General features: G+C 30.7%; 1 protein-coding gene and 1 long non-coding RNA gene across 3 annotated transcripts in view; both read right to left on the bottom strand.

Moving 5' to 3' along the window:
• SerRS (Seryl-tRNA synthetase) overlaps nucleotides 1–12,433 on the bottom strand; it is an 18,009-nt gene that overhangs the window by 1,362 nt on the left and 4,214 nt on the right. For both annotated transcript variants that reach the window (XM_014420241.3, XM_067046089.1), the window contains 8 exons: nucleotides 9,888–10,124; nucleotides 8,883–9,023; nucleotides 8,014–8,169; nucleotides 6,293–6,399; nucleotides 4,739–4,829; nucleotides 3,833–4,022; nucleotides 3,243–3,340; nucleotides 2,656–2,785 (listed from right to left, as the gene is read on the bottom strand). In XM_014420241.3, the coding sequence (XP_014275727.1) occupies nucleotides 2,656–2,785; nucleotides 3,243–3,340; nucleotides 3,833–4,022; nucleotides 4,739–4,829; nucleotides 6,293–6,399; nucleotides 8,014–8,169; nucleotides 8,883–9,023; nucleotides 9,888–10,124 (1,150 nt within the window). The remainder of the gene's footprint in view (nucleotides 1–2,655; nucleotides 2,786–3,242; nucleotides 3,341–3,832; nucleotides 4,023–4,738; nucleotides 4,830–6,292; nucleotides 6,400–8,013; nucleotides 8,170–8,882; nucleotides 9,024–9,887; nucleotides 10,125–12,433) is intronic.
• LOC136795462 (uncharacterized) lies at nucleotides 10,563–12,427 on the bottom strand. Its single transcript, XR_010843080.1, has 2 exons — nucleotides 11,928–12,427; nucleotides 10,563–10,657 (listed from the first exon to the last, which is right to left on the bottom strand). It is a non-coding gene; the product is annotated as an uncharacterized lncRNA (long non-coding RNA).

The raw sequence follows: 12,433 nt of genomic DNA, 5'->3' as shown, positions 1-12,433 counted from the left end.
TTAGGATATAAATGAACTTAATTTCCACCCCAAAGCCCTGTTTATAGTAAAAATTATGATCAGAGATTTTTCTCTATCAGGACGTGAGATTCCCTCCTCTATAACAGTTTTCATAAAAACAATTCATTCATTCATAGATGTTACTACATCCCATCACTGAGACTGGGCCTCCTCCAAAAGCTTTCGCCAGTCAATAGGATCAGCTGCAGCAGCTCTCCAGTTTTGGACTCCCGTGGGTCCGATGTCACTGAATCCTTCTATCATACATTTGGCCTGCCAACCTTTCTTGTCCATGCATCATTACGGACAGCACCTTACTTAGTATTACCAAATCATCCATACATGCAATGTGCCCGGCCCATTGAAGTCATCCCATCTTGATAAACTTTACCAAGTCTACATCCTTATAAAGGGCAGCAAGTTCAACATTTCTCCTTCTTCTCTAAAGTCCACCCACTCTAACAGGACCAAAAATCCTTCTCAAGATTGATCTTTCAAAGATCAGATGTCTATTTTCATCTTGCTTCTTAAAAGCCCATGCTTCTGATCCATAAGTTAAAACAGGGCGGACCAAGGTTTTGTAGAGTGATCTTGGTCCTTTTAGAGAGGAACCTGCTTGTAAAATGCTTCACCAGACCAAAGCAGCAGTTGCCATCCTCCTTTTAACTTCTCGAGAGATGTCGTTTTCCGAGTTGATCTCAGACCTGAGGTTTGTGCTTACCTTTTCGAAATCATTGGTCCAGCCACAAAAGAACTCCATTTCCTCCGACTATCATGTACTTGTTCTTAGCTTCATTAATGTGTAGTCCAAGTTTCTTTGCTGCATCTTCTATGGCCAAGAATGACTCTCTTAATGCACGTTCCGATCTTGCAGCAATATCACAGTCGTCAGCATACCGCAGAAGCTGAACGGTACTGTTAAGAAGGGTTGCATGAAGTTGGATTCCGGACATATGCTCTGCTTTCTTTGTAGCAAATTTAAAAAGAAGACAGACTAGAGCATGAGTCTTACACCACAGTTTGTATGAAAGTCTTCCGAGTAGAAACTTCCTACTCGTAGGGCACACTTCGAGCTTGATATCTTCATTCTCACAATATGTATCAGTTTGATTGGGATGTTCATTCCCAATAGGGCTGGATAGAGCTCCAGCTGAGTTACACTATTGCAGGCGTCTTTAAAATCAATGAAGAGGTGATGGGTAACCGTTCTATACTCTTTGCATTTCTCCAGCATCAGCCTCAGTGAGAACAATTGGGCCCAATGTGAACCTCCCTCGCCTAAATTCTGCTGGATATTTGCCTATCGTCCTCTCGGCATGAGGAACTATTCTATCAAATACGATGTTAGAGAGAACTTTATAAGCACACAAAGGAGCACTATGCCTCGATAATTGTCGCAATCCGACAGGTCTCCTTTCTTGTGCAATGGGTAGATAATTCCTCTTTTCTACTCCTCAGGCATCTTCTCCCCCTTCCATATCTTCAAAATGAGTTCATGGAGGACCTTTCTCAGTTGCATTCATCTATAGTATATCAGCTCTGCTTGAATTCCATCCAGTCCCAGAGCCTTGTTGTTTTTCATCTTTGCTATGGCTGCTTCTATGTCTTCATAGATAGAATATATCATCCAGTGGCTTGGTATTGTTAGGGAAGTCGTCCCAAAATAGTTCTAAGCATTGTATATACTGATTTTATTTGATATTTCGTTTTCGCATATTTTTGTCAACTAAATTTAATAAGTGTAGCTATTATTGCAATTTTTGGTTCCTAAATGATAAGGCAGTCCAATATTATTCCTCAATTGAAAATCAAACATTTGCAATGAACCCTGAAACAATTTCTAGGATGTTTATAAATTACAGGTTTTCAAAGAGATTCAACCCATGAGTTTGATGTCGACTGAGGCAACCCCATACCCTGGGTACTTTTGCTTTATTTCGAAATCAGAGCGTAATTATCCCTTTTAACCAGTTTATAGCTAATTACATAATGATGAACCCCCCCTCATGAATAATTAGACATTTATATGTTTTCCCTATGTGACTATTTTCACCATATGGTGAGGTTATCCTACAGGTTATCAACCTATTCTAACCAGAGTGGGAAGGCCGAGCTTCATTCCCCATGATATATATGTTATACAGCATGAAGTATTAAGAACCAATATATAGAACTAGTCTTCTTTTCAAATTCCTTAATATTCTAGATGATTTCTATTGCACAATATTTCCATTTCCAACAGTATCTTAAAGTCACCCAAATTAAAGTAGAGGAAGAGGAATGACAATGTCATTACGATTTGCAAAGTATTGCCCATACCACCAACTACATACCACAAGAAAACCAACATTTTATTAGCTCAATCCATTATAGATTTAAAGTACTAAAAAATAATTCTAGTACAAGCAAAATAAAACTACATCTCATTATATTAATCTTAATAGATTTAAAGAATAAATAGGATTGTGTTATATAAATCTTTCTAATATCACTTTATAAATAACTTAATGAAAATTAAGATAAAATTTCTTTTCTTGAAATTATAAACAATATTTTGGACCCAGTACCATAGTAATGTAAATAATTGATCCAAAGAGCACTCAATAGAAGTACTGAATAGAAGTAATAATGCTAATACAATTAAAAGTCACTAACCTGGTGGTAGGAAGGGTTTCAGAACTTCTGGAACTAATATGCTATCTTCTGTTTGGTATGTTTCAAGTATAGCACAGATCACACGAGTTGTTGCACAAGCAGTTGCATTCAACATATGAACATAATCAGCCTAAAATAGAAATAACATAAATGAGTGGGTTAGAAGGCAAAAGAGACAGTTGTGAGAATACATTTTTTTTTAGCTATCTACTTCAGCTTGAACCAAATTTACACTTTAGTATTGATAAAAAACAGTTGGTTAAAAGCTAAGGAAAATAAGTTGTGACACGGAAAAAATTTGTCTTATACCTTAAGATGAAAATAGAAATGTTGTCATTTATGCCTAAGTGAGGTATTTGCAAAAAGTCTTTTTTAAAAAAAATTAATAAATCCCTCAAACCATTGTCTAAGCCTCATAATAATCATTAACATTATCAATAATTCTCTCATTAAATTGTTTTTATTATACTTTATTTTAAATTTAATAATTATTGGAACATATTCTCATTGCTCCACTCAACTGTTGAATATGAAAATAATACCCAATAAATTATTATATTTACAACCATTTAAATTAAATAACAAACCTGAGCATTCATCTTCTTCGTCTGACCATACCTCACTAACAAACGTCTGGCTTGATAGTCAAGACAATTACTGCAGGAAACCAACTCTCGGAAAGCTCCTAAAATAAATTAAACATTGTTAAGCTATTTATCGTGCAGTGGTAACACTGTCACAGAGCTGGGAGGTTCTGTGGGAGTTTTCTTGTCATTTGTGTAGTCTATAAGTAGTTTGGGATGTGATATATATGTGCAGTCGAAATTAATCTAATAGAATTTACTATTAATATTATTTCTAAATGTCAATAAAACAGTTTGAATTTCAAGAGAATATATTTATTGATGAAAACACAACACTATTTGTCTTTGTAGCCTAATCATAATTGTCATATCTTCTAACGCAATATTTATTGTGCAACACGAATGCATACAGAACTATTTGATTAATAAAGATTTTTGTTTCATGTTTTTAATTATTAAAAAAATAAAATAATTTTATTGAAAGCCTATAATACTAAAAAATAAAATCCTAAAATTTATGGCTTAGTAAAGATGAATAAATTCAGTACTGAATACAACCAAAATAGGATATTATTATCATTATTAAAATCTACCTGATCCAGGAAACCATCCTTCAAGATCTAACTTCTTTGCAGCCGCATTGTTTAGGGCTCCAGACACTATATTAACTATTCTGTAAGCAATGCCCAATTCTTTGTAAAAATTTTCAGCATTACTTATCATTTCTTCAAACATATCCCAAGATTTGTTATCAAAGGGTGAAGTAAGGGTGAACTGCTCCACCTAAGTTAGACAAAAAAATAAGCCATGATCATTAGTTGTTATTTCACGAGGTATTGATTTCATTAACCAGGAAAAACTCAGTGTATAGATTTTTTACTTTGACTTAGCGATATACGGAATGTATGTTAAGGAGATGTATTGCAATCGTACAAATTTTTCAACAGAAATACACATTTTGTGGTCCACTGAGCCCAAATAATAATGGTCTACATGAGAACAGTCAAGCTCAAAAATGAAAATTAGTATGAAATTATAATTACAAATTTTAGGCAAGTATATACCTGGGAGTTACAGCAACTTTTTCGATAAAATTGACTTACCGTAAAGTGCTACTTTATAGGATAAATTTTAAATATAATTTTTTTTTTTTTTTCAATAATGTGTCTTTGACTTTGATTTAACATAACATGGAGTATCAATGTACAATTAAAAAACCTTCAATAAAAATGAAATGAAAATGAAGGGTTTTCCTCATTGAAATAGTTAGACAGGGCTTAAATGCTGAATTTTCAAAATAGCTCTAAAGTAGCTTTATTTAATTTTGTTTATTTGAAATAAATAACCAGTTCTCATAATCATAGATATTTTACATCTCAGGCGAGTAAAACCCAGAAAATACTTTTGTTTAATAAATTTTCTTAAATAGTTTAAAAATAATTCACTTAACACTTAAAACTAAGCTTGACACATATATTTTTTGTTAAAAATAAACCAACCTTTTCAAACTGATGAACACGGAAAATACCCCTAGTGTCTCTTCCATGAGAGCCTGCTTCTTGTCTGAAGCAAGTAGAAACACCGATGTACCTGTAAGATTGGGATGAGAGAAATTATTATTAATAATAATGGATTTTAAAGTCAATCATAATAATACAACAATCTTATAAATCTAAGATTGCTGTGATACATTGCTAATTTGTCATAAATGTAGTGTTTAATCACCACATACCTGACTTAATAATATTATGGCATTATACAAATCACTGATTACTGTATAATAAAGTCCTCAAAACCGAGGAAAAGGTGATTTAAAAAAATATGATCATATACCAGTTGAATTATTACAACAAAAAGAAAAGAAGCTTCTGTACAAGGAAGCATTAAGGAGTGAGCTACATGAAGACAAAGAAGCCGTTGTAGCTGAACATGTTGAAGCACCAACTTAGCATTATTATGTACACCCACACGACCCATGAAATAGACTCAGTCTTCCCATTGTGGCTAGAGTAGGTTCATAAATAGTAGGGCAGAGTATTTTTGCCAGTCCTAAGTTGAAAAACATCAGAATGTTTAACAAAATATTTTAATTTTTTTAAACAATGTCATAGCTGTGGCAGCTACATATCATCCAATGAGGTGCCAAAGAAATAGTCTAGACATCATTTCTACCCCTTTCTGAGAGAAAGCCTCATAGAGAATAGTTTTTTCCATCACAACTGACAATATGAACTCAAGGAAAACTGGAAGGTTTCTCCTTGGAGGCAATCCTATATCCCTCATGGTGATTCAGGTCAGGAGCTCTGGCTTCCCAATGCGATCCTTTAGCCATTTAGCTCAAGACAGACCACTTCGTTCATTCCAAACCCGGCAATTATCCATAATCACAATCGTACAAGGTTTCAATTTGCTCTATAAAACTGTCGAGTGTACAAGGATTTGTATAACTGTAACTTTCAAGAGTATAACTAATTTGAGAATTAGTTTTTTTCGTTCAGTTTCATGACAAGTTTGAAGAAATATTTAGGGAACTAGATCTTTTTTTTTTTTTTAAGAATCAATTAAAGGAAGTTGGGGCAAAACACTCAAGGACACTTTTAGGAAAAATAAGAGGTGTCCACACTAAAGATGAAAAGACAGTATGGGCAAATATTTAAGAGGAATAGTAGTTCAAGGATAGAGAAGGCTTCCATAGGATAGGGAAGAGTAGAATGGGATTATGAAGGAGACCTAGAATGGATCTTGTAGAGCTACATCACAATGGAGTAGATAGCAGATAAGTTTTCCAGTGATAAAGATGATGTAAGAATGGAGCAAATTTGTACGAAATTAGTTAATAACACATTCCAATATTTTTAAGTGATACGATAACTGCTCATTAACTGACAAAAATATTTCAACAGATAATAATATACAAAAAAACTAAATTTTCACCTCATAACAAATTTTGAAAAACTGGAATAACGAATTAACATTCTATTGAACCCACTCATGCACATAAAATTGATGCTTTATTTAATAAAAAAAGTTAAAGAAGCGTTGAAACCAATTACCTGATGGGAAGATCAGATTCAGCTATCCACTCGCCCTTGTGCAAGGCTGCCAATGGCTGCTCAGAGGTTGCAATGAGGTACTGTTCTTCACCACCCTTCCCAACTACCTAAATTTGGATTTCAGTTACTTTTAACCCAATAAAAATATTGAATATGTATAATAAAAACTACTTATGTAATAATCATCTATTGTAATGAGTATGTATTGTTATGATTTTACTTAAAGGTTATAGTATTTACAATGATCAATTTCCCATATATTTGAATTATTAAAAAAGTAGGTTTATTTAAAATTTTGATAACAAAAATCCACCAGACTACAAGTTTTTGTATTGTTGGTATATATCATTAATTACAAGTGCATTACAATCGGTGCTTGCTTTATACAGCATATAGACTATATTGTTTCAGTGTCTTAATACAAAATCATCCCAACTATCCAATATTCAAATATTTAAAATTATGAAATATTTATTTTACACACAAATGATTAAATGTTATTTATTAACACAATGGATTAAGATGTTATTTAAGACGTCTTGTAATGCTATATTTCAAATTATTTATAAATCGTAAATAATTCTCAATTCAGACTAATGAAATAAATAATCACTTTTCACATATAAAAAATACACATTTTTTTTTAACATTAAAATAATATTTTCTCCACACTATTGATATTAATCAATTGTATATAATATACATATAATTTTTCACAATATTCATATTTTTATTATTCAATTTCCAATGTTTCTGCTCTGTTCATAGCAACAATTAACATTTTTTTATTTTTGAATGGAATATGGTCCGGGTGCGGTAAAAAAAAACTCAAATAGTAAGTAATTATACTATTTTATTGAGCTAACGTTTCGCCCCGCGTTGCAGGACTTCGTCAGGGCTAAAAAAGATAAAACACTATAGTTACAAAAAGGAAAAAAGAAAAAACATAAGTGGAAAATAACAGGGGTATAAAATGAAAAGTAAGATATAATAAGAAAAATTAAAGGTTGTAAATAGTAAATGAAAAGGGTAATAGTAACAGATAGATAAGAGAAGAAATATTAAAGAAAATACAAATAAAGAGATGAAAAAATAAATAAAATAAAATACAAATCAAATGATGAGACATGATTTTTTTATTTTATTTTACAAGAGACGTTAAATATGACTACAGTATATTGTGTATAAGGAATACAATTATTAATGGTTAAATATTATACAATAATATATTATTTCAGGAATTAAGATTTTCAGGATGATCCAACACTGTGCTTCGGTAGCTAGTCATAACTAACAGTACCTGTGATAAAGTGTTGTTGCCTATCCTGTTAGTTACCCACAATATGGTCCAAAATATTGGTTTATGATAAAAACTTTGAAATTTGTTTTGTTTTTAAAGTTGTTTATATCTATTTGTTTGACTAGTTTATTTTTTCAATTGCTTAAGCCCTCCACTGAGGAACTATACAGGTCCCCACAGTGGGAATGTCAAAATTCATTGCCAGGTTGATATAAAATTTTACCGACCCAGGTGGGGTTCAAGATGGTCTAAGACCCTCGCCCCAACCTGCTCAGCAATCAGGTCCTCAATTAGTATCTTATGCCAGTACATCATTATATTATAATATAAATTATAAATCATTTGAACAGCATTCTCATTACAACAGATTAAACATTAAAATTATTAAAATCCTCAAATGAAACCGTCATTCACTGTTTACCTTATACAGCTCTTCGTCAAATTGTGAAAGTTGGGCGACTTGTTGCATAACATCTTTCTTCATGAAGAAGGGTGTATAAACAGGCGTGTAGCCATAGGTGATCCACTTTGACAACGCATACTGAACCAAGGCATATTGCAACATGATAGCAGGCCCCTGCAGCAATATAAAATATAAATATAGTTAAAAATAAAAATAGAAAATTGAATTTTAAATAAACAGGTAACGTATGAATCATATCTTTATGTTCATTGAACATTACTATTTTGAGTATGCCAACAACTTTTGATAACCTAAATTATTTAATAAAGCAACAATTTATTTTTAAAATGAAAGATCGTTGATTGACCATGTGTAATTAATAAAAGGAAGATAGTCCAAGTGCAACCAAAAAAGCAACTTAAATAGTTTTAACCTTAAAAATTTTAAATGAATTGACTCACCAGACTTTCTAGAGAGATAATCCAGTTTTTATACTATTTCTTTTTTTTAAGATAGAAAGAAAGCCTTGTTTTGTCAAATATGAAAAAGATGACTTTTTTTAAAAAGAATTAAAGATAAATTCCACCATGTTGATACAAAGAATAGTATTACTTTTTCACAATAAACAAACTTTTATGTTCATCTAATTTGAGCTTAAAAGATCTTAATATTAAATTTGAGATATTAGTGGAGAAATGAATAACAGAAGTTTTATTAAAATATTCTAGAGCTCTTTAAAATACCAATCATGCAAGAAACTTATTAACAACCTTCATACATATGTTGGATAGGTGCAGCATATCAAATCAAGAGCACTATTACATTTTCCTATACAATATAAACAAACTATTACTAATCTTAAAACATATATAAATTATACAAAGCACCTTTAAGTAGTAGCCTCTTCCCCCTGCAACAGCTGCTCCCTTTTCAGATTCAATACCACCTATCATATGTATCAAATCATAATGCGAGTACTTCTTTTTTATAGAAGTATCGCCAAACGTTCGGACCACAGCATTTTCATCCTGAACAAAAATGGATAGCTTTATAAATAAACTTACATATGTAATAAGGATAAATGTAACTATCATAAACAAAACAAAATTATTGAATGTTTTAATATAAAAGATTGTTCTAAATGTTTCCATACATTATTTTGATTCATAAAATGTTAAAGACAACATATTTTGGCACATTTAATGTTTAATTTGAGATCATTACTTAACAGTATACAATAATATTCCCTTAGCCAAATGGGATTTCTTTTTAAAGAAACAAACAGAATAATTCAACAAGAATATTATATTCAGTATATTATAACAAGAAAATACTCAGGAAACAATTTAATGGTAAGGGATAATAGAATAGTTTAATTCAAAGGTTGTGGAAAAGCTTTTAAAATGTTTACTAATGTGCACCAATTGCAATGGGGCCTATTTTGATTGATTAAATTTTGGTTAAGTTTGGTTTTCCTTTTTTATTTAAGATTTGTTATTATTTCTGAACAAGTATGGTACAACAAAATCATTAAAGGAAAGCTTGATCTAATTTTACATTTGGTATCAAGCATAAAAACATCATAATAATATTAAAAATTAAGGTACACAAATTCTATCACCATAACTCATTATCACTAATAGAAACAGAAGGATGAAGTAAATTTTCAAGTTCAGAAAGAGCTTTGTTTATTTCTAAAAAAGTATGGTAGACAAAATTCAATAAAGGAATGCTTGATCTGATTTTATGGTAGTATGGTAGACAAAATTCCTAAAAGGAAAGTTTGATCCGATTTTAGATCTTATATCAATGGAATAGATAAACTTCTGTTAATGAATAAAAAAAATCATAATAACATTAAAAATTAAGGTACTCAAATTATAACACCAAACCTCATTATCACTAATAGGAACAGAAGGATGAAGTAAATTGCCAAGTTCAGAAAGGGCTTTGTCCCTCTCTGTAGCTGTGGTAGTAAGGAGAGATTCATTTGAAGAAACAGCTTTGTCGATTAAAGCCCTTACTTCCTTTATTTGAGGAACAGTCAGATTTTTTACAGTTTCAGGAGTCAAATTTTCCAAATCAAAATCAGATGGCAGCGTGCTACTTCCATCTCCGCTTTCTTTTCTCTGAAGAATTACAATTATCACCATTAGAATTGTTTTTGATAAGTAAATACAAATGAAAGAAAAACAAAAATTGATAACATATTTAACAAGCATAATTCCCATCTATCTATATTTACTGAGAATACCTATAATATAGACATTCTCAGTATAAAATGCTAACAATCAATTTGAAATGTTTTTATAAAATATAATCTCACAGAATTATAATCCACTCACTATGTACAACTTTAACAATGAAGTAAATGTATATGTTTTATTTATTATATAAGTCAAATCTTATGGTAAAAAATAAATTCATAAAATCAAACAACAATCATCAGAGATTGTAGTGATGTAGTATACCATAAATACTTCTTTATCTTTACATGACACACAATTTTTTTTATTAGATTTACATCAGCTCTCAATCTGATGTAACTGATCTGTGAGATGAAGTACCTTGTTTTTTTGGGTGTTGAAGGACAGGATTCCCAGAAAAAAGTTAGGGCTCTAGAGTAGCTTCTTAATTCTCCACCCCTCACACAAGGGTAGAGCTAAAATTACCACAGTGCATTGCAAACATTAGATTATGACATTTTAATCAACTTAACGAGTTCTACCTGAATAAATATTTTTGTTTTTCAAAATTTTAAATGTTTTTAAATACTTTTAAATTTCCATGATATGTTTAGAAGTCTCAAGTGAGGAGCGTAATGAAAATAAATATGGTACTAACAGGACTGATAATGCATACCAATATAGTTTCTCAAAATATATCTTTGATCATTTGGTTTATTTTTCTATCAGAAATAAGTGCAAATATTGTTTGATAATGTAGAATGAAGTATAGAAGAATTTTATTTTATTAGGGAAACTGCAAATCCTAGCAGGTCCGAGCTCAACTCTTATATGAGATTTAAAATTAAATTTCTACTCAGGCCTAAGAGAAAAATTTATAAATTGAACTTTTCACCTATAAATGTTTATATTTTCATTTTGAAATAAAATGTTTACATAGTCGTATGAACAAACTACTTAAAAAATATTTAGAGAACATGTTTGGCCCAATTTATCTCACAAATTAGATAGGAAATAACAATAAATACTGAATTTGGAGCAGAAATATAAGTACATGATTATTACAGATAAACAAAACTATATTGGTATGCATTATCAGTCCTGCTAGTACCATATTTATTTTATTACGTTCCTCACTTGAGACTTCTAAACATATCATGGAAATTTAAAAGTTACAGACTTAAAACACTTGATTTAAAAGATTATATATTTTTAAAAAAAATTTAAATTGAACAACCTGTCAAAAACAAATAGTAACATAATCTGTACTTCATTATCAGTTAAATCAACATAATTGATAAATATACACAAAATAATACTTGAATTATTAAAGAAAAAAAAATTGAGAGTTTATAAATGAATAAAAATAATTGGGGATGAGGAAATGGAAAGAGAGAGAACCTAATATTATCTAAAAAATAATGGTTGTTAGAAACCCAATTATTAACACAGAAGAACTGACTATGAAGTGTTTTTGAACACTACAAAATATTCCCATTTATTTAATTAAATAGAATACAATACTTCTTAAGTAACAAATCATTGTTTATAAGACCGACTAAAACATATCTACATGACTAGGTTTTTTTCCGACACGATTCAAAGCTCTCAACAAACTGTGTAGCACATGAGGAGTACAAGATCAGGAAACAAAAATCCATACAACACATGCACCTGATGATTGGCTGATAGTTATGGGTCATGTTGGAAAACAACTATTATAGCAAACCCAACAAAACTACTAACATAAAATAATAGAAAAGACTGACAGTATTGAAAGATGATGTTTACAAAGGAACAAATATGCAATATATTTAAGATATTTCCTATGAGTAAAAGCACAAAAGAAGTAAGCAATGATGAACAGTATCTTGTAACTAACATGAAAATTAGAAAAAGAAAGACTGCATTAAAAGTTTATAAAAAAATAAATATGCAATGTGTTTAAGATATTTTCTATGAGTAAACTGAACTCTTGAACAAGAATAAGCAATGATGAAGCTATTCGAATATTTAATCAGCTGAATTAATACTAACAAAATATCTGGTACAAAATCAAGAAAATGTAAACATGTATGCATAACATCTGGGACTAGGAACTAAAAGTTTCTAGGTCCAAAAGATGATTTTACCCAATCGTGGTAAGTGAAAATTTTCTGTTCACGGGAAGAGAGTCCCTCTCTTCAAAGGAATCCTTGATTATGCTTTTCATGTCAATACCTTATACTCATGAGAGGTTTCAAATTATATAT

The sequence above is a fragment of the Halyomorpha halys genome, unplaced genomic scaffold, assembly GCF_000696795.3.
Source record: "Halyomorpha halys isolate HHAL.00 unplaced genomic scaffold, Hhal_1.1 Scaffold265.1, whole genome shotgun sequence".
Classification (NCBI taxonomy): domain Eukaryota; kingdom Metazoa; phylum Arthropoda; class Insecta; order Hemiptera; family Pentatomidae; genus Halyomorpha; species Halyomorpha halys.
Note: the sequence above shows the minus strand (reverse complement) of the source record. Positions and strands in the feature narration are given on the sequence as shown.